The 23,305-nt window shown below is 38.3% G+C and overlaps 1 protein-coding gene across 5 annotated transcripts in view; it reads right to left on the bottom strand.

Annotated features, from left to right (window-relative positions):
• Positions 1 to 12,600: 12,600 nt before the first annotated feature.
• TRMT1L (tRNA methyltransferase 1L) overlaps positions 12,601 to 23,305 on the bottom strand; it is a 36,347-nt gene continuing 25,642 nt past the window's right edge. For 2 of the 5 annotated variants that reach the window (XM_024751015.1, XM_024751012.1), the window contains 5 exons: positions 19,277 to 19,355; positions 17,173 to 17,339; positions 16,444 to 16,506; positions 13,966 to 14,092; positions 12,601 to 13,863 (listed from right to left, as the gene is read on the bottom strand). In XM_024751015.1, coding sequence (XP_024606783.1) covers positions 13,611 to 13,863; positions 13,966 to 14,092; positions 16,444 to 16,506; positions 17,173 to 17,339; positions 19,277 to 19,355 — 689 coding nt within the window. In that variant the 3' untranslated portion in view covers positions 12,601 to 13,610. Of the gene's footprint in view, positions 13,864 to 13,965; positions 14,093 to 16,443; positions 16,507 to 17,172; positions 17,340 to 19,276; positions 19,356 to 23,305 lie in introns of those variants that run through there. The other 3 variants (XM_024751013.1, XM_024751014.1, XM_024751016.1) reach the window with 3 other exon arrangements.

Raw genomic sequence — 23,305 nt, forward strand, 5'->3', positions numbered from 1 at the left:
CCCGTGTGCCACAACCACTGAGCCTGCGCTCTAGAGCCCGCGTGCCACAACTCCTGAAGATCGCGTGCCTGGAGTCTGTTCTCCACAACAAGAGAAGCCACCGCAGTGAGAAGCCTGCACACCACAACGAAGAGTAGCCCCCACTCACTGCAACTAGAGAAAGCCTGCGCACAGCAACGAAGACCCAACACAGCCAAAAATAAATAAATAAATTTATTAAAAAAAAAAAACACCTCAAACTCTTACATTCACAAATTAAAAGTCATATCTTTGAAAGGAAATATGCGAGAATAAAAGAACTTGGAGATTATAAAATGCAATAGGAAAAATGTTTAAGATCAACAGAAGTATTGGAATGCAAGTCAGATGCATCTCACAGAAAGTGGTAAACAAAAAGGTGGAAAATAGAGAAAAAAGTTAAAAAATCTATCTAGAAGGCCCAAAATTTAACTGTAAAAAGTTTTAGGAAGAGAGGAAAGGTTAAACGGAGAGGAAATTATTGAAGAAACAATGTAATAAAATGATTCAGAAGTGAAGGACCTGGGTTTCCAGATTGAAAGGACCCCAAGAGTGCCTAGCACAAAGAATAGTAAGAAGCTGCATATCAAGGACAGGAGCATGTGATAAAAGGATTCTGAAAGATCCAGAAAGGAGAAAACACATGCACATGTTCAAAGAGTTAAAAAACCATAGTACCAGGCATCTCAAAAATAGTATAAGAAAATTATATCCTCATCTTCTACAGTATTTAGTATATAGGAATTTAATAGGTGGTGCCTAAAATTGACTGAATTGAAAATTCAAAATTGAAAATAAGAGGACTGTTAGTATATTATGTAGAAATAAGGAGTGGATCTTTGGCCCACTCCTTCCACCTCTAAGAATTAACTTGTGAAATGATGTATGTGTACTACTTCGGTAAAAAAACAAAAACAAACAGAATTTGCCTTCTGTTCTCATTTCTGTATGTGAATTTGATGTAACTGTGGCCAAGTGTCTTAGTTCCTCTACCCCATTAGCAGTGTCTTCTGTATTATGAAGGGGTTGATGTTGCCTATGGTCCTTTCTATCGCTAAAACATGAACTTTTATCTTTGAAAGTATGGAATAAAATCTTTACAGGGTTGAGCATACACTTAATAGATTCTTATCAAATGTATTGAGATTTTCAAGTTGTGACAGATTACTGAGAGAGCTCTGGAATTTAATGCAAGTTTACCTGTTATCTTCAAAATGTTGCTTGCAATGATTTTGCTATCAATTGAGTCCAAAGTATAATGAATGGTTGATGGTTTCAGATATGGAAGATGCTCAGTAGGCCAGTGGTTAACCATAGTTTTGTAATAATTCTGTTCCTGAAGTTTCTGTGGAACTGCCTTTAGTCAAAAGTTGACAGTTAAACTTTACGTATGTCTATATTTCCTTTAATAAGGGTAGATCACCAAGTGGCTAAAAGCATGAGTACTGAAGTCAGCCTGGGATTGGATCCTGGCTCTTTCATTTGCCAGTTTTAGAGTGGAATTGGATAAATCTCATTGAGCTTTGCTGTAAGCTTATATTATATAATCTGTGTAAAGACAACAATGTGTAGTGCTAAATCTCACATAAATATAAGCTATTAAAATTAACATGCCACTTCCTAGGAAATGTTTTTACTTGGCAAATTTTATTCTCAGGTCTCTATCTGGGGTCCCCAGCCCCTGGGTCATGGACCAGTTAGAAACCAGGCTGCACAGCAGGAGGTGAGCGACGGGCAAGCAAGCGAAGCTTCGTCTGTATTCACAGCTGCTCCCCATCACTTGCATCACTGCCTGAGCTCCGCCTCCTGTCAGTTCAGCGGCGGCATTAGATTCTCTTAGGAACGTGAATCCTACTGTGAACTGCGCGTGCGAGGGATCTAGGTTCCTTATGAGAATCTAATGCCTGATGATCTGAGGGGGAGCTGAGGCGGTGATGCTAGCGCTGGGCAGTGGCTGCAAGTACAGATTATCATTAGCAGAGAGGTTTGACTGCAGAGACCATAATAAATCAACTGCTTGCAGACTCATCAAAACCCTGTCAATGGGTGGCAAGTGAAAACAAGCTCAGGGCTCCCACTGAGTCTGCATTATGGTGAGTTATATAATTATTTCATTTTATATTACAAAATAGAAATAAAGTGCACAATAAATGTCATGTGCTTGAATCATCCCGAAACCATCCCCCCTCCCCCTGACCCCAGTCTGTGGAAAAATGGTTTTCCACGAAGCTGGCCCCTGGTGCCAAAAAGGTGGGGGACGGCTGGTCTATATGATCTAAAATTCTCTCTTCATAGGGGCTTCCCTGGTGGTCCAGTGGTTGAGAATCCGCCTTCCAACACAGGGGACATGGGTTTGATCCCTGGTCGGGCAACTAAGATCCCATGTGCCATGGGGCACACTAAGCCCGCACGCCTCAACTAGAGAGCGCGTGTGCTGCAAACTGCAGAACTCACGTGCTCTGGAACCCGCACCACGACTACAGAGCCCATGTGCTCTGGAGCCCACATGCCGCAGCTAGAGAGCACATGCGCTGCAACTAGAGAGAAGCCCGTGTGCCACAACAAAGAGCCTGTATGCTCTGGAGCCTGCACACCACAACTAGAGAGAAGCCCACAGGCCACGATGAAAAATCCTGCGTGCTGCAACAAAGATCCCGCATACTGCAACTAAGACCCGATGCAGGCCAAAATTAAAATAAATTTTTTAAAAAAGGGCTGGGATGGAGGCAAGCCCCCTAGACCTCTTTAAAAAAAAAAGTGATTCACTGGGGGCCATTATATAGTAATCTACCCCAGCACATTAAGCAATAATAATAAAAAAATTCTCTCCTCACAGTCAACTTCAATTGCATAAAATAGGTTGAAGAAGTTTACAGTTTTGGGATAACTCACACTTACAATTTACTCACATTTTAAAGTTAATAGTCTTATCATCCCCCCCACCCCCACCCCCAAGAGCCAGAAAAGAATCCTTGAGCTAGAAGAGGCGTTTCTTTGCAGAGTGGGGAAAGAGAGGCAACAGAGAAAGGGAACATGGCTATGATTGTAAAGCAGCGTGGGCAAGTGTAGACAGTCTTTCTTTCTAGATGTTCAGCTTTTGTAAACTCTTCCTGGGCCTTGTGATTTCCCTTTCCTAAAGAGTGTGGGAGTCCATCTCCGTATGGAGACTAGCATTGTGAGATGCCCACTTTTCCAGCCTCCTTTGTAACTTTAAGGCTGAGATTGTTATAAAAGACGGTTTGATCCTACAAATTGCGTGAATTTGCTGTCTTCCTGGGTCTCTTCAGTGAGAGTAGAGACACTGGGCAGGAAAGATTGGCATTCTCAGAATTGGATTAAGAGTTTCAGAAAGATTTGGATGAATGAGTATCTTAAATCCTTAACTCCACTGAGCCTAACTTAAAATGAAAGAAACTCCTTAGATATTTGCTGCCTTGGTGTATGACTGCTTAATAACCTCACTTCAGGTGGTTAGTTACCTGGGAAAAAGCAGTGTATATGTTCTGTTATCCTTAAAATCCCCCATTGTCTCCAGGACATACAGAAACAAAGTGTGACCTGAAAGAATGTTGTTTTTTTTTTAATCATATATACTGATATGTGGAGAATACCAGGGAAATAGATTTTGAGTATGTTGGCTCCTGAAGGGAGGAATGTAATTTTAAATTGGGTCAAATTATCAATATGGGTATACTTATACCCAAGGTTAAGGCTCAGTTTGTCAGCTTGAACAGCTGGGGATAGTTCTGTTCACTTGTTTTTTTGACTCAGCAATGGCTTATCTAAATTGGAAGTAGGATGCTAGAAATTCCTTGATACAATGTAGAGAAGGAAAATCAAAGACTTAGGAGGGGGAATGTTGGGGAGGATTTATAATATGATCTGCTGTATCCCTCCTGAGGGCCTGATTCCCTCTGTTTACCAAGGCATTGAGAAGTACACCCTTGAGAAGCTTCATAGTACGTCTGTAGGCCACGAATGCCAGTGGGAGGTGTGCGCATTGAAATGGACTCCTTGATGCAGTGGCCATTGCCAAAACTCCAGTGTGTCAGAAACCAAGTAGTTCCCTTAATGCTAGACTAGAAAGGTGGTGTAGTTACTATAATAGGCAGTAGGACTCACAGGGTGGTCAGTACAGTCTTTTTTTTTGGGTTTGGCTAATTGATTGTGTGATCCAAAGGACAAAAGTGGTTCTATTTGATTTATATAACTGAAAACTATAGATCTGACTTGAGCCAATATTGTAGTCACCATCTCTTACCCAATTCCCAGGCCCGATATTTTTTTTTGCGGTACGCGGGCCTCACTGTTGTGGCCTCTCCCGTTGCGGAGCACAGGCTCCGGACGCGCAGACTCAGTGGCCATGGCTCACGGGCCCAGCCACTCCGCGGCACGTGGGATCTTCCCAGACCGGGGCACGAACCCGTGTCCCCTGCATCGGCAGGCGGACTCTCAACCACTGCGCCACCAGGGAAGCCCCACAGGCCCAATTTAATGCCTATTCCCAGAGCCTTAACATCGCAAGTATAATATGTATGTTCCTCTTAATCTTCTCCAAAGTAACCTGTGGCCGTTTACCAGAGCAATTATGCAACAAGGAAATAAATTCCTAGACATTTTGGGATTACTGAACTGGTCTTGAGTTAGTTCTAATTTGTGGGAACCAGAACATCATGCATTTATTCAGCGTGGAGGCTTATGAAAGTCAGGTGATAAAATGGAGTTTTAACCCGTATCTGCTACAGTGGCCCCTAAACCCATCTCTTGGTTACTTCCCATTCATTTCGTGAGTGTATGGTTAGAGTATTAACAATAGCAACTAGCAGAGTCAACACACTGGTTTCCTCATGGTGGAATAGGAACTGGTTTCTTGTGTTTACCAAATTTTAATGGAGGGATACAACTGATACTACTTTACAATGTGATCAACATTTACAGTGTCCTAAATTGCTACTACTGTTATAGTAACAAGGTGCTAATGTAGAATTAGATGGAATTTAAAAGGTATTTCCTCTTTAGGTTGGTAAAGTACCTTAACAGAGTTCCAAACTACTTCCTACCAAACTTTCTTTGGAAAATCTGCCTGTGTATGTGATATTAATACATATAGATATGTAAGTGATTCAGTATTTTTACAGATTATACTCCATTTAAAGTTATTCCAAATGGGGCTTCCCTGGTGGCGCAGAGGTTAAGAATCTGCCTGCCAGTGCAGGGGGCAAGGGTGCGATCCCTGGTCCGGGAAGATCCCACATCCTGCGGAGCAACTAAGCCCGTGTGCCACAACTGCTGAGCCCACGCGCTGCAACTTCTGAAGCCCGCATGCCTAGAGCCCATGCTCTGCAACAAGCCACCGCGATGAGAAGCCTGTGCACTGCAACGAAGAGTAGCCTCTGCTCGCCACAACTAGAGAAAGCCCGTGCGCAGCAACAAAGACCCAATGCAGCCAAAACTAAATAAATAAATTGAAAAAATAAAGTTATTCCAAATGCCTATATTTCCCTGTGCTGTACAATATATCCTTGTTGCTTATTTCTTTTTTTTTCTTTTCCTTTTTTAAAAAAATTGGAGTATAATTGCTTTACAATGTTGTGTTTCTGCTGTACAATGAAGTGAGTCAGCTATATGTATACCTATATCCCCTCCCTCTTGGACCTCTCTTCCACCCCCCTGCCCCATCCCACCCATCTAGGTCATCACAGAGCACCGAGCTGAGCTCCCTGTGCTATATATAGCAGGTTCCCACTAGCTATTTATTTTACACACGGTAGTGTATTTATGTCAAACCTAATCATCTTCTGGGCTTCCCTGGTGGTGCAGTGGTTAAGAATCTTCCTGCCAATGCAGGGGACACGGGTTCGAGCCCTGGTTTGGGAAGATCCCATGTGCTGTGGAGCAACTAAGCCAGTGAGCCACAACTACTGAGCCCGCATGCCTCAAGTAATGGAGCCTGTGCACTGCAACTACTGAAGGCCATGTGCCTAGAGCCCGTGCTCCACAACAAGAGAAGCCACCACAATGAGAAACCTGCGTACTACAGCAAGGAGTAGCACCCACTCGCCACAACTAGAGAAAGCCCACGCACAGCAACGAAGACCCAACGCAGCCAAAAGTAAAATAATTAAAAAACCCTAGTCTCCTGGTTTGTCCCACCCCCCCTTCCCCCCTCAGATGTCCACATGTCTGTTCTCTATGTCTAAGTCTCTATTCCTGCTCTGCAAATAGGTTCATCTGTACTATTTTTCTAGGTTCCATATATATGTGTTAATATATGACATTTGTTTATCTCTTTCTGGCTTACTTCCCTCTGTATGACAGACTCTAGGTCCATCCACATCTCTACAAATGACCCAATTTTGTTCGTTTTAATGGTTGAGTAATAGTCCATGATATATATGTACCACATCTTCTTTATCCATTCCTCTGTCGTTGGACATTTAGGTTGTTTCCGTGTCCTGGCTATTGTAAGTAGTGCTGCAGTGAACATTGGGGTACATGTGTCCTTTTGAATTACGGTTTTCTCAGTGTATATGCCCAGTAGTGGGATTGCTGGGTCATGTGGTAGTTCAATTTTTAGTTTTTTAAGGAGCCTCCATACTGTTCTCCACAGTGGCTGTATCAATTTACATTCCCACTGATAGTGCAAAAAAGTTCCCTTTTCTCCAGTATTTATTGTTTGTAGATTTTTTGATGATGGCCATTCTGACCAGTGTGAGGTGATACCTCATTGTAGTTTTGATTTGCATTTCTCTAATAATTAGTGATGTTGAGCATCTTTTCACATGCCTCTTGGCCATCTGTATGTCTTTGATGAAATGTCTATTTAGGTCTTCAGCCCATTTTTTGATTGGGTTGTTTGTTTTCTTGATACTGAGCTCCATGAGCCCTTTGTATATTTTGGAGATTAATCCTTTGTCAGTTGCTTCGTTTGCAAATATTTTCTCCCATTCTGAGGTTTGTCTTTTCATCTTGTTTATGGTTTCCTTTGCTGTGCAAAAGCTTTTAAGTTTAGTTAGGTCCCATTTGTTTTCTTTTGTTTTTATTTTCATTACTCTAGGAGGTGGGTCAAAAAGGTCTTGCTGTGGTTTATGTCAAAGAATGTTTTTCCTCTGTTTTCCTCTAAGTTTATTCCTTTTTATATATTATTGAATTCAGTTTGCTAATATTTTATTGAGGATTTTTGCATCTGTATTCATCAAAGTTATGGCCTGCCTGTAATTTCCTTTTTTGGCAGTGTCCTTTTCTGGTTTGGGTTTCAGGGTCATGGTGTCCTTGTAGAATGAACTTGGGAATGTTCAGTTTTTTGGAGTAGTTTGTGAAGGATAGGTATTAGCTCCTCTTTATATGTTTGGTAGATTCTCCTGTGAAGCGGTCCAGTCCAGGACTTCTGTTTGCTGGGAGTATTTTTAAATTGAAAATTCAGTTTCACTAATAGTGATTAGTCTGCTCAGATTGTCTATTTCTTCCTGATTCAGTCTTGGAACGTAGTATGTTTCTAGAAATTTGTCCATTTCTTCTAGATTGTCCAGTTTGTTGGCATATTGCTGTTTATAGTATTCTTTTATGATTTTTTTGTATCTCTGTGGTATCGGCTGTTATTTTTTGTTTCATTTCTTATTTTGTTTATTTGGGTCCTCTCTTTTTCTTGATGAGCCTGGCTAAAGGTTTATCAGTTTTGTTTATGTTTTCAAAGAACCAGCTCTTGGTTTCACTGATCTTTTCTGTTGTTTTTGTTTTTTTTGGTCTCCATTTTATTTCCTTTCTGATCTTTATTTCCTTCCTTCTCTGCTGACTTTGGACTTTTTTGTTCTTCTTTTTCTAACTCCTTTAGGTGGAAGGTTATGCTCTTTCTTTGTGATTTTTCTTGTTTCCTGAGGTAGGTCTGTATTGCTATAAACTTCATATTAGAACTGCTTTTGCTGTATCCCATAGATTTTGTCTAAGGGATTTTCTGATTTCCTCTTTGATTTCTTCATTGAGCTCCCCCACTCCCAGTAGCATGTTGTTTAGTCTCCATATGTTTGTGTTTTTCCCATTTTTCTTCCTGCAATTGATTTCTAGTTCCATATGGTTGGGAAAAATGCTTGATATATACTTTCTGTCTTCTTAAAGTTGTTGGGACTTGTTTTGTGGCCTAGCATGTGACCTGTCCTGGAGAATGTTCCATTGCACATGAAAAGAATATATTCTACTCTTTTGGGATGGAATGTACTGTAGATATCTGTTAAGTCCAACTGGTCTGTTCGGTCATTTAAGACCACTGTTGCCTTATTGTTTTTCTGTCTGGATGATCTTTCCATTGATGTAAGTGGGGTGTTGAAGTCCCCTACTATTACTGTAGTATTGTCAGTTTCTCCCTTTGTGTCTGTTAGTATTTGCTTTATAGATTTAGCTGCTCCTGTTTTGGGAGCGTATGTTAACCAGTGTAATATCCTCTTTTTGTATCGGTCCCTTTATCATTATATAATGCCCTTCTTTGTTTTCTGTTACAGCCTTTGCTTTAAATTCTGTTTTGTCTGGTATGAGTATTGCTACCGCCACTTTCTTGTCGTTTCCACTTTCATGAAATATTTTTTCATACCCTCACTTTCAGTCTTTGTGTGTCTTTAGCTCTGAAGTGAGTCTCTTGTAGGCAGCATATCAGCCACCCTGTGTCTTTTGATTGGAGCATTTAGTCCATTGACATTAAAGTAATTATTGTTAGGTATATACTTATTGCCATTTTATTACTTGTTTTCTGGTTATTTTCTTCCCTGTTCTTTAGTTTCTTCTCTTGTGGTTTGATGATTTTCTTTAGTGGTATGTTTGTGTTCCTTTTTCTCTTGTTTTTGTGTATCTATTGTAGGTTTTTGATTTGTGGTTACCATGGGGTTCAGATATGTAGACCTATATCTATTTGTTTTAAATAGTAGTCCTTTAAGTTCAAACACATTCTGAAAAGATCTTTTTTTTTTTAACTACCTTCCCCTACACTTTGTATTTCTTATATTTTACATCTTCATGTTTATCCCTTTACTGGGATATTAAGTATCCCAGTATCAAGTTATACTTGATTTTATAATTTTTTTGTTTTTTAGTCTTTGTACTAGCTTATTTAAGTGGTTGATACTCAGCTTTTACTACTAGTGGGATTTTCCTTTCCTATAGATAATTCCTTCTTGTTATAGCCTTTTCTTTTCCACTTAGAGAAGACCCTTTAACATTTTATTTTAGGGTTGACTTAGTATTGATGAATTCTTTCAGCTTTTGCTTGTCTGAGAAAGTCTTTATCTCGCCTTCAATTCTAAATGATAATCTTGCTGGGTAGAGTATCCTAGGTTGTGGGTTTTTCCCTTTCATCGCTTTAAATATATCATGCCACTCCCTTCTGGCCTGTGGTTTCTGAAGGAAAATCAGCTGATAGCTTTATGGGGGTTCCCTGGTGTATGACTGTTTTTCTCTTGCTGCCTTTAGAATTCTTTTAACTTTTGCCATTTTTTATTTTGATATATCTTGTTGTGGGTCTCTTTGGATTCATCTTGTTTGGAACTCTTTGTGCTTCCTGTATCTGGGTATCTGTTTCCTTCAGGCTTTGGAAGCTTTCAGCCATAATTTCATTAGTACATTTTTGACCCCTGTCTCTCTTCTCCTTCTGGGACCCCTATAATGTGAATGTTGGTACACATGATGTTACCCCAGAGATTCCTTAAACTGTTTTTTTTGTTTTTTTTTTAGTTTTTCTTTTTGCTCTTCTCATTGGGTAATTTTCATTAATCTATCTTCCCAGATCACTTATGTGTTCTGTATCACCTAGTCTGCTGTTCATTCCTTTTAGTTTGTTTTTCATTTCAGTTATTGTGTTCTTCAATTCTGACTGGTTCTTTTTCATATTTTCTAGTTCCTTTTAAAAATTCTCACTGTATTCATCTATTCCTTTCCCTAATTCAGTTAGCATGCTTATTACTAATGCTTTGAATTCTTTATCTGGTAAATTGTTTATTTCTGTTTCATTAGTCCACCCCCCACCCCCAGCCATTTTCTCTTGCTCTTTCAATTGAGACAGATTCCTCTCTCCTTATTTGGCTTATCTTTCTCTGTCCCTATGAAATTAGGTGTGACAGTTACCTATGGCATTCTTGAAGGGGTCCTTATGTGGGAGTGCCTCTATGTAGTCTGCATGTTCTTTGGTGGGAGAGCTGTATCTGACATAAACACAGGTCACATCTTTCTTCTTCAGTGTGTGCTGGCAGCTATCACCTTGGTGGGAGGTGGGGCTGGAGATGGAGGGGCTAGGGCTGGAGTCAGGTGTGAGGCAGGGCTTCCCATGTTCTCAGTGGCCTATCAGGGGTGGGGTCAGGTCCCAAGTTGCTGGAGCAGAAGCCCTGAGGGTCAGGTCTAAGCTGACTTGGTTACCTTTAAGTGTGTGCTTTTGCCCCTCCCAGCACTGTCACCCTCACACCAGAGGGGAGCAGTGCTGGAGCAAGAGGTGCAGAAATGGGTAGTCAGCGAGGGTCAAGGGTTGATGTGCTGGCTATGGCAGTCTGGCCTGTCAGAGATCCTGAGTGCCTCTGCTGCACCGCCTGTGCAATTGCCAGTAATGGCTGTCCCCCTCCCTGTTAAGACAGCCCTTAGGGTTCGAGCTGCCTTGGCATCTTATGGCCAGCTGAGCTTTTTCCTTGGTTGTGGCAACCCTTGTTCCAATGTGAAGATGTGAGGCAAGCAGTGCTGGAGTATCTGCTCAGCTCAGGTTGGGACTCACTGTATTCATCTATTCCTTTCCCTAATTCAGTTAGCATGCTTATTACTAATGCTTTGAATTCTTTATCTGGTAAATTGTTTATTTCTGTTTCATTAGTCCACCCCCCACCCCCAGCCATTTTCTCTTGCTCTTTCAATTGAGACAGATTCCTCTCTCCTTATTTGGCTTATCTTTCTCTGTCCCTATGAAATTAGGTGTGACAGTTACCTATGGCATTCTTGAAGGGGTCCTTATGTGGGAGTGCCTCTATGTAGTCTGCATGTTCTTTGGTGGGAGAGCTGTATCTGACATAAACACAGGTCACATCTTTCTTCTTCAGTGTGTGCTGGCAGCTATCACCTTGGTGGGAGGTGGGGCTGGAGATGGAGGGGCTAGGGCTGGAGTCAGGTGTGAGGCAGGGCTTCCCATGTTCTCAGTGGCCTATCAGGGGTGGGGTCAGGTCCCAAGTTGCTGGAGCAGAAGCCCTGAGGGTCAGGTCTAAGCTGACTTGGTTACCTTTAAGTGTGTGCTTTTGCCCCTCCCAGCACTGTCACCCTCACACCAGAGGGGAGCAGTGCTGGAGCAAGAGGTGCAGAAATGGGTAGTCAGCGAGGGTCAAGGGTTGATGTGCTGGCTATGGCAGTCTGGCCTGTCAGAGATCCTGAGTGCCTCTGCTGCACCGCCTGTGCAATTGCCAGTAATGGCTGTCCCCCTCCCTGTTAAGACAGCCCTTAGGGTTCGAGCTGCCTTGGCATCTTATGGCCAGCTGAGCTTTTTCCTTGGTTGTGGCAACCCTTGTTCCAATGTGAAGATGTGAGGCAAGCAGTGCTGGAGTATCTGCTCAGCTCAGGTTGGGGGGTATACCAGAGCGTTCACAGGAAAGGAGTCAGCCACTCGAGAGGTTTCAGTGTCAATCTCCCTTTCCACCCAGCTTTGAGAGCAGGTGAGTATCCACGTGCTCATGAGTGGACTGCAGCCTTCCCACAGCCCAGCTGTTAGTTTCACTGGCCCTCCAACCAGCCAAGGGGGCTCATCTTCCCTTTGTTGGACCCCAGGGCTGAGGCATCCAATATGTGGCTTGAACCACTCACCCTGCGGGGAGGGCCTTTGCCCATGTAATCTCCCTTTTCCTCTAAGTCCCCTCCCAGGGTCACAGGTCCCAACCTGATTGCTTGTTTTCCCTTCTTACCCGTTTCTGTGTGAATCTTTCTTACAGCTTTGGTTGTACAGGAGCCTTTCTGACAGTTTCCAGTTAGTTTTCAGTGAGAATTGTTGCACATGTAGATGTATTTTTGAAGTGTTTGTAGGGGGAGGTGAGTTCCACATCCTCCTCCTCCTTCACCTCGATTCCTCTCCCCATACACATATATTGTAAATAATCAGATGGTTTGTCTTACGGATTTATAGTAATTTTTCTTAAGTATACAAAAAATAGTAATAACTTTTATTTCTTTTTGTGCTCTTTTGTGAGTTATAATTTTAACTGGCAGGAATAATAAAGGTTTTTTTAATGGTCATTATAGAGACTAATTTGCACTTCATCTGTTCCTTTATTTTACTAAAATTCTATTAATTGGAGACAAGAAAAAGCATCCTTCTAGGACTATGCTGTAATAACACAAAGAGATTTTCTTTTATTTCCTCTAAGTTAATATTCTATGTTGATGCAACCTAGACTACCTGAATTTCTATATATGTCATGGGAATGCTTACATGGTGTATTTAAACCTTTCAGTTGTTACTCTCCCTCAATTCTCAAGCTTACTGCTTGTAAAAAGTTACTTCCTCTAACAAGGTAAATATGTATTAAATCCTTGAGACAGAAATCTAAATTTTTGGTATATCTTTTCATCCAAAGTCTTACATTCAAATGAAGCAAGAACAATATTTATTAATGGAAATGAGATTTTTTTCCAACTAATTTTCATAGTCATGTTAGCCTGAGCTACCTGTACAAAAAATTAGCACATACACACACCAAAAAACAAGCAAAACAACAAAAAAATCAAACCACCCCCCAAAAAACAAGAAAATCCTCACTTCAGAAAGTCATAAGGTGACAAGTTTTACTCCTGAGAGGTAGACAACCAAGCAAATGAATATTGTACGTGCATTAACTGAGGCACTTGAGATCACCCAGTTTATTTAATTCATAACAAAATCTCTCTTCAGAATTTAGTGCCTGTGAACAATCTCTATATAAGAACAGTGGTCTCAATTTACTTTAACAAAATCTTACTCTGAAGTTTAGTCATGTAGACCTTAAACTTATAAGAAAATGTATTTCTATCTCAGGCAATTATTTAATTTCTCAAAAGCTAGTAATGAAAGATCAGTGTGGGTAGAGATATGATTTCTTGAAATTGGGAATATATTTTAGCTTGTATTTGTGAAAAAATATATTAGTGACCTGAAAGGACATTGTTCCTCCTATTCTATTTAGGGTCATTTTAAAAAAGGCTCTGGCTTCATCTTATACACTACAAACAGAAAAACATAAACATCATGAATCAGTTTAAGTAGAGACGTGATTAAGTATAGTAAAGGATGGCTTCCATAACATAAATAAAATTCCGAACACTTTGCATGTGAAAAATTTCTGAGTATTAAACAGTAGGGTGATCTCAGTCACAAACTTGGCCTTCACATGAAATGTTTTCATTAAAATTTTAAGTTTTCTTTAAAATAAGAAAAACTTGGAAAGCATAGCTCCCAAACCAGCTAAGTTAGAAACTGCTAATTTTCTGAATGAAAACAGCACTGTTTTTTTTTATTTTTACACAACTGAATTGAAAGAATAGAAAAAGCACTACAGTTGATATAGAGAACTATTAGGCCATCAACACAGACATCTGGCAACAAACTTCTTTTACATTTACCGTCTTCTGCAGCCACTTGCTTCTGCTTTGTCATTCACTGACATTTCAACCGTGTCAGCTACTGTATCTTCGGACGCTGGTTGGACGTGGCCCTCTGACTGTCCTCCAGTGTAGGTGGGGGTGCTGTACTTTAAAAGGATAGATTTAAACTGTATTAGAGGTGCATCTGTACGGACACCCATCGGGTCAAAATGAGTTCGGCTTACTCGAAAGCCTGCTTGAGAAAGACAGCACAAAAACTTTTTTAACCTGGAACAAGGAAAGGAAAAAAATGAGGTTCTGTACTTTTATTTAAATCACAATGTCATTAAAATATTAAATATATACACTGTCATTCACTGACTGTCTTACTTTGGCATATTCATTCCTTTAATGCTGTGTCTATGGATGTTGTAATAAAAGGGAGGATGTTCAGTATTCACATCAGTCTTTAGCCTCTTGGCTAAATTTGTGGTTGTTTCGTTATTTCTTCTCTTTCCTGAAACATACATATATAAACACAGAAAGTTAGCATTCTTTTAAAAATTACAGCCGAATACTTTTATAACTACATACTGTCTCCGAGTATAAATCCTCTGACACACACCATTTCAACCTATCTATCTAATCTTAATTCTAGATAGCTTTTATTGTAAGAAGAAGATATATATTCTTGATACTTTTCACTATCCTTCACCCATGTAATTTTAATATTTAACTGTTTGCTGAATCAGAACTTCTTTTCTACCTTCTTCAATTTTAAGCCTCAAGTCTATTTCCACCTTCTGTAGAAAGCCATTTATGAATTCTGGGCCAGTCATCCCATACTACACTACTCAGAGTTTAAGTTCTGTCACTTTTTGTTTTCCTTGTTTCACATATTTAGGTCTTTTATGTGTATATATCCTTTCTTCCCAAATTATATTCTAAGTTCCTAGGAATAATGTCCTATTTCTATACTTGTATTCTCTACTGAATGCCAATACAGTTGATCCTTGAACAATGCAGGTTTGAATTGTGTGGGTCCACTTCAACATGGATATTTTTTAATAGTAAAAACCACAGTACTACATTGTCCATGGTTGGTTGAATCTGTGGATGAAGGGCTGACTCTGAGTTATACATGGATTAACCCTGGGGTTGTTCCAAGGGTCAACTGTATTTGATATACAGTAGGTCTTCAATGAACACAAAACAAAACCAACACAAAATCAGTCTCAAGGGCTTGGATACAGGAATTTAAAAAGGTATAATGTATGATCTCATTGCCTACTTCTTACCACAGTACTTAGCCTTTACATTTTAAGTGAAAGGCAGCTAGCAAGTTAAGTTTCTAGCAATGTATCCTTCCGAAAATCACAAAAGGAAGACAATTGAGATATCCAAGTTACTATGAGATTTTTTCTGAATGTTCAACTCAATTATTTCTACAAGGATGTTATTATGGCCAAATTTTAAATTTTTATGAAAACTAACATTCACTTAAGCAAAAGTATTCAGAAGCAAAATTTGATGCGTGAAAATGATAAACTGCATTCAAAGATAAATATAAATTATTGTTGAACTGTTGCCTCATAACTCCTCCATTAAATCAAATAATTAAAACTTGATTATACTCTCACATTAAATCTAAGAAGATTTAGGAAAATCTGAGACTAAAAATCCGATACCAAACCTTAATAATTACTATCATCAGCAGTACATGGATTTTTTTTTGCCTGATATTTTCTATCATGGAAGATTCTGTATGTTGATATACTAGTTTAGAATAATCATATAATTTCAGAGCTATAAAAGAACCTAAAGATATTAGTCTAATTCCCTTAATTTATACATGAGAAAGGTTCAGAGATTTAAAATATTTTTAAAACTTATGTTTTACCTTATTCTAAAAAGGTTTTATGACAACTCTTTTGAAGGTGGGGGACCTGGCTGAGGTTATACAACAAATGACACAAAGAAGTAGAATGATGCTCTTAAATCTAATGTGCTTCACAGTATACCATAATGCCTTTTTCTTCCTCCAGCAGAGAAATGAAGGAGAATAAATCATTTAAGTGATTAGAATCTTCGCAAATTAGTTGAAGATGCCAAATGAACATGAGTGTTGGCAAGAGTATGCAGTAATTACTAAACTAAGCTATTAGCAGGAGTTGAAATTTTCTTGTCTTTGAAGATCAACACTAAAATGTTGAGCAACTAACACAAAATTATAGCTTGTAATTATAGTCCTCTGTTCTTTCAGTCTTAACACTGTGTTTTCTTTTTACCTGTATACAAAACACATTTAGAATCTAACACTGTCTTTTAAAAACTTTAGACATTAAGGCACTGACATTATAAATCTTAACACCCCTTTGATATGAATTTGCAGTGTCTAATATAAGTAAATTTTAAAGTATGCACACACCCCAAATTGTAAGAAAGGCCACGTAAGAAATTCTTATGGCCAGAGTATAGGGTCTTCTGGTTAATCAGTGGAATTCCTATAAATCATATGTTGATGAGAAAGTTTATAAGAATTAGAATAAAATTTAATCTTAACTCTATAACCTTTATCAAATATAATTTGATCTAATTTTGGTTCATATGGTTCTTTAAGATCTTATAGCTCTTGCAAGGGGATCACCATATATTAGAGATGTGAACAAAGTACACACTAATAGAAACCTTGAACTGTGCAAATGCCAGATAAACAAGGTTTATTATAATTTTGTTGTTGGTGTAATATGAAAATGCATTTTGAAGTACGCTACCAAAGCAATCTCTTCCTTTCCAATTATCCTTCTGCTATGTGCCCTTTTGCACAGACACATACATACATATATATGCACACATATACATACATACCTTGTGCATTGTAATTATCTGTTGTGGTATCATCTGTAGTTTTAATAAATACACCATATTCTTCTTAAATAAAAACAAATGGAAATGATAAAATATTTTACAGAATAACAGTAAGCAACAATTCGAAGTTTAAATAAAAGCTTACTTAATTCTGTGCACACTGCTTTTATGAGTATGAGATTCTGTGACCAAAACAGGCTACAAGAATTCATTTTTTAACCCTTTAATAAGAGCTGCTTCTTGTAATGACTCATGACAATGCTAGGATGTCTAACAAGCCCACCCTTATATCAATAGCCAGATAAAACAAAGGAGAAAAAACTCAGCTTTACTGAGTGATAAATGTAAAGCTAGCGTCCATGTCTTAATGGATATTACAAAATTTTTGGCCACACTATTCTCAGAGTGATCTCAGAGTTCTTTCTAGAAAGCGGATGTAGGGTAATAAAATCACAACAGCCTTTTAGTTCTTTTAATCTACTAAAATTTTAAAAATACATCTGTCTTAACAAAATCATTATTTATTTCATGCCCCTAATATAAACCTGAAGAAAACTATGCAATTAAAAAAAAAAGTTAACCGGATTATGATTAGACTCATTAGGATTTACTTAAAGCACACAACTTATAATTATACTGCTTTTGATTATAACATCAAATAAAGATAAAAAGATGGAATATTTCTGATAACCAATTTGTAAGCTAGTAAATCAGTGTTCAGTTAGTCACCTTGCTTGTTGAGGTTTGAAGGTGCATGAACTGAAAACTGACTTTGAGGAGTACACTCTGACTCAAAGATTAATGTCTTTATTAGGGTCTGAATGTCATCTAAACCATGGTGAAGAGATTCAAATAGCATTCTTTTGAGGAATCCAGTATTGAAAAGGGAACTTGACCTGAAAAAAGAACATAGAATTGGGTTTGAGAAATGTTTTCTTTAAAAAAAATAAGTCTTCATAATTTAACAAGTAAGATAATTTGCCCACACCTTTTATCATGTCAGTTCTCTAAGCTAGTGGGATTAGTCAAGGATATTTTATTCACATATGTCATCAAGAATTTACTGAGCCCTCATAAGGTGTATAAGTCTTGTGGTACATAGAGGTGTAAGATATACCAAAGTATAAAATTCAGTGTTTACCTTATGAAAGCTTATAAACCTAGACAGAATCTAGACAGGGACATAGTGTAAGGCAGAGGTTTTCACAATGCATATTCCAGTAATAGTAGACCTTAATTCCAGTGTATATATGGTGGGACAGGGTGAGATACATGAGAATTACGTATGCCGGTGGTGATGTAGTTAAGAAATGGCCCAGGGCTGAGTCTGATATGCTTCCCATTTAATTTGAGAGTCACAGGTATAATGGACAGAATATCAGTTCCAAGTCAGATAAACTTGAATTCCTGTCCTCGCTCCACCACTCACTAGCTATGAAATCTTGAATAACTACTGCTTTTGAGTCTCACATTCCTCATCATAATATGGAAAATAAAGCCTCTGACAGACTTGTTATGGGAATTAAATGAGATAGTAGTACACTTATAATCCCTAGTACAAAGTATATCCTCAAGGAAGAGAAGCTATTAAGGTTAACAAATTATGAAAGGATACGTGATTTTAAGTGTCAAATGAGTGATCAATATAAGATTTACTAAAAGACAATTTAAAGATTATTTTGGGTTTAAACACTTAAGGAGAAACTTCAAAGAAGATGTATAATTTAAACTGGAGGTGGGGAAGGGGTAAGAGCCTGGATGAGTGTAAAGACATGAACAATGGCTTTAAGTGAGAAAATCTTAAGTCACGGTTTAGACCTCAGTTTTGGAGGTCAGAAAACCTGAGTTCTGGCTCTGCCTGTGCTACTAACTAAATTTTAGGGGGTCAGTTTTAGCCAGCACTTAAATACACTGTGCCATAATTTTCTCATCTGTAAAATGAGGGAGGAGTTGGGCTAGGAGATCTTTCTGGATCCAGCAACCTGTTGTTCTTAATTTCCCTAGTTCCAAGATCAGTGAGTAGGATCAATGTGTGATGTAAGTAAGAGAGTACTAGAAGGTAAGGCTGGCCAGGTCATTCTTAATCTACAAGTATTTAACTGAAATGAAGATAAAATAATGGGTAACAGCACAAATATGTTTACTATTAGGTTAATTTTTAGGCTTAGTAGATGGCCAAACCTTGGCCTGGTAAAGTAATGAGGTTGAAGTTTGCAGTGATTCTTGTCACAATGCTGTCAGGAATCTCAAATTTCTACAAGAATCTCTAGTAACAGACACTTATGGGAAGGTTTCTGAGTAAAAGCAATTCAACTTTAAGGCATTAAAAACACAATAACTAGTTACTAAGGATGCAAAAGCACACATAGATTAAATATCTGCAGCTGCATCCTGTCTAAACAGCTTTACCTAACACAAAAGCAGACGTTTACTTTCACATGCCCTTATTACTTAAAACCAATTCCTCAAAGATCTTTTATTAATATATTAGTTGACTGGTCTATAAAAGTGACACTTTACAATCACACCCTAGTTCTATAGTTATTAACTGAAAAAAACCTCATTCTTACTATGCAGAAATAAATTATTTGCAGATCAGCTAGCCTTCTCTTTGATCCTACTGCATCTTAGCCCTGTCACGAACTTGGAAGAATAATGGTATAGAAAAATGAAAACAAAACACCTCAGGTTCATAGGGGGAAAAGAATCATAATTATTTTCCTATACTTAAAAAAAAATTGAACCTTAATTTGCCTGTCTTTTACCACACATAATCAAAAGTAAACAATCAATACATGTATCAATTTTGAATATATTATGCTTAGGCACATACCATAGAGGTCCAAGTTCTATTGCTGTCTTTCCAGGCATGCTTCCATGACAGTTACAGGGTAGCTGTCTATATGGGTTTTCTGTGAAAAGATAATAAAAAGAGAAGTCAAAGGGGAAATGACAATGTAAACAGTAGTAAGTATTAACAATAATTTGCAGCTACAATATACTGAGGATCTACTATGTGCCAGGTATTGTGCTAAGTATTTTATATGCATTAAAAAGTTTAATCCTTACAACTCTCTGAAGTAGGTACTGTTAAGATCTCAGTTGTATAGATCAGAGGATTAAAGCTTAAGAAAGATGTAGAAATCCACATCAAACGACTTATTAGAGGCATAGCTTTTAGTCAGTATACTACCTGAAATAATTTAAGTAGGAGCAAGTCTTGTAAATTCCACAAGATATCCATATTAAATCAACTGATTGGGGTATAATTTACACACAGTAAAATGTATACATTTTATGTGAAAAGGTTGATGAGCTTTAACAAATGTATATACCCTGGTAACTAACATCCCATCAAAATAAAGACATTTCTTATAAGTTAACTCTTCTGTAACTGGGAAGAAAATGAATTACTCTATTCCCTAGGCTCGATGCATATTCAGCCCCAAAAATCTAGGCTAGAAGAAACTAATTCAGTTTAAAGAGCAATGAGGGGCCTGATGTAATCACAAGGTGACTGGGGAGGTACGAGAGCTATTCTTAGTTTCCAAAAAAGGGTGATATTCTACCATGGACTTTTCAGTTCACTTCAGACCCAGAATAGTCATTTTAAATCGGACTCTCTCTGAGTTCCCCCAGGCCAATCCTGGGTTGATCATTCACTTTCTTGGAATGGCCTGATCTGATCAGTGGGTCCTAGATATATCCAGAACCCAGGATTATGGTGGTAGGGACATGGGTCTATAACCTCTTGCTATCTGACATCACTCTGTCATTCAATGCAATTAAATGGCAAAATGCACAGCTGTAAAATCTTGTATTTACTTAAAGGCTTCCTTCATTGTTCGTTCCTAGGTCTACCTTTCAGCCTTAAAAGAAGGTGTGGTTATCATTGACCTTAGCTTTGTTGAGAATGCTGTTCCTCAGTTATTATATTAATATATTCAAGAAGTTCTCCCTGAAACCATTAAATAACTAAACTACAAATACTACAGGCAGGGTTACTGAAATTAGGGCGATCGATTTATAGTTACGGTTCTGTCAGTCACACCAACTTACCGCCGACAGCACAGACATAAATTTGTATTAGTCAGTTTGTTTCCTGATGCATTTTGCAAAATGCTCCCACCATATAAACCTATATCTTTTTTCAAGCCCCTCACCTAGGATTTCTCAGTGCCTGGTCAGCATCAGCATCTTGAGGGATCAGGGCTATCATTTCAAGTTACCAGTAGCAAAAAATGAAGGGGTAAAAAAAGAAAACTAGTATTTCTATGTCACTGGTAAAACAGGCTACGAAGGTAATTCCAGATAAGGAATTCAAACATATTTAGAGACTTTTATTTAAATGCAATGGACTGAACACATACTTTATCTCTGCTGTTTCTTAAAGCATTATTAAAATGAGAACAAAGGAATAAAATTCAAACCCCAAAGATAAATAAAATGGTAAAGGAGATGACAAAAGATGATGAGAGATGTCAATAAAATTTTAGAAGTGGGAAGGACATACACAAGGGGATTTAGCAGGTCAGAGAAAGCTAAAGCCTAAGCCTGAAATGGGTAGAAGGGCTACCAATAAACAGCAAGCCCACTGGTGTGGGGGACCTGGAAAGGCTTGAGAATTGAAGGTATTGATGGTCTCTGAAGATGGGAATAGGGTGGTACCACAAAAAAAAAAGGCCTCGTTTAAAATTTTAAGACTTGTGGATCTTCTCTAATACCAACAGTTAGGCTTCTGCATCTTCCCCATCCCAAAAGAGGAAGTTAATCTTGGGTGAGGCTGAACCACAGAGAATCTGGGACCAGGGACATTAGTCACAGTTAAAGAGTGAGGAGACATATGAAAAGAAAGGAACTAAGTAAAAGTCTGTACAAATGTTAAGACCTTCCGGTCTCCTTCTTCAACATGGTTCCTAGAAAGCTGATAGAAGACTGCAAGATTCCTCTGTAGAAATACTTACCAATCCAAGAGAAAAGAGATACACACACACACACACACACACACACACACACACACACACACTTACTGACTGGCATTTGGGGGTTCTTGTAGTGAAAAGGCAGACTGCATTCTCATTACAGTAAAGTCTATCTGTTTATAAGCCCTGCCGCAAGTACTTCCACATAACTTTTCAGCATGGAAAACTAAAGACCACTAGACATTTGAGATATACTATGACAGAGAACAAAATTACAAAAGAGAGAAATAGGAAAGAGAACTAAAACAAAATAATGGCAACAATACAAAAATAAGCAAAACAAAAATCCTATCCTCCCCTAAAATATAAAATATACCCAACTATAATCAATAGTCTTAGGTAAGATTAGATTTTACATCTCTGAAACAAGAATAGGATACTACTAAAAAGGGGGCAATGAAAAAATATGAAATAACTCTTGGAAATAAACCAAGTATGACAGAAATTTAAGCAGGAAAGTTGGAAAATAAAACTCAAGGAATAAAGTAGAACTAAATGCCAAATAAATTAATAGTAGAGATACAAAAAAATTAGAGAATTAATCTAGAAGTTCCATCATATAACTAAAATGAGTTCCAGGAAGAGAGAAGAAAATTATCAAAGAAATAATAGAAAAAAATTTACCAGAACTGAAGAACTCAAGTTTAAGGGCTCACAGATTGTCCAGCACATTGAATTTAAAAAGATGAATTCACACACAAAATGAAGTTATTTTAGAATACTGGGTTAAGAAGAGATGTTTTAGGAGCGCTCAGAGACAAAAACACAAAGGACCATATATATAAGAACAATAGCAGACTTGTCAATATTGGAGGCTAAGAGACAATGGAATAATATCTTAAACATTCTGAGGAAAAACGATTTCCAACCTAGGCTTCTATACTTGGCCATGCAATCCTTCTCAGGAAGCTATGGGAAAAAGTGTAGTTTCAAAAGGCGAAAGTAAAGAAGGAAAAGTGGAAAATACGTAAGATTTAAGATATAGGAAATTCGTCAGAAGGAGAAAGCCAAAGAAAATTTCCAGTATGATGGTCTAAAAGGAAGCCCTAGGGCAACAGCTCTCAGAAGACCTAGAAAACAACCCAAACTAGAGCAGGAGGACTGTCTCCAAGGGAATGAAATGAAACCCAAAGATTACTTGATGTTCTTAACCAAAATCATAGGAACACTAAAATTGGATTATGGATTATGAAAAATATATATACACAAAAGGTGACAAATACATAGTAATTATTAATTCCAGAGTAAGCAAAGAGTTGTATAAAAAAAGAAATGCTATTACAGCATATTAACTGGTTCATCTGTGTTGTAGCAGCCTTCTAAGATAGATAGGCAGCAATGATTCCTGTCTCTGGCATTCATACCCTTCTATAATCCCTTCCTCTTGAATGTGAGATCACTGGATCTAGAGACTCATTTCTAGTGACTAGAATATGGCAATATTCTCTCTTTTTCTCTTTCCTTCTCTTCCTTTCTCTCTCTGGTTCTTGCTTAATCCTTCCGACGAAGTGAGCTGCTATGCTGTGAGTATGAAGAGGACTGCATGACAAGCAGTAACCACGTGAATGAGCTTGTAAGCAGATCCTTCCTCAGTCAGGCCTTGATGATTGCAGCCCTGGCCAACACCTTGACTGTGTCCTTGTGAGAGACCCTCAGCTACTGGACCCAACTGAACCATACCCAGATTCTTGACTCAGAGAAACTATGAGATAATACAAAGTTGTTTCAAGCCACTAAGTTTTGGAGTAATTTGTTACACAGTAATACATAACCAATATGACTTGTGAACAATATTTTTATATTTATAAAAATATAAACACTGAATATTGATTAAGCAACCCTGGAGAGGAGAACTACATGCATGTGACTGGGCTGGCTTG

Source organism: Neophocaena asiaeorientalis, unplaced genomic scaffold (assembly GCF_003031525.2).
Source record: "Neophocaena asiaeorientalis asiaeorientalis breed wild unplaced genomic scaffold, Neophocaena_asiaeorientalis_V1.1 scaffold67, whole genome shotgun sequence".
NCBI lineage: Eukaryota > Metazoa > Chordata > Mammalia > Artiodactyla > Phocoenidae > Neophocaena > Neophocaena asiaeorientalis.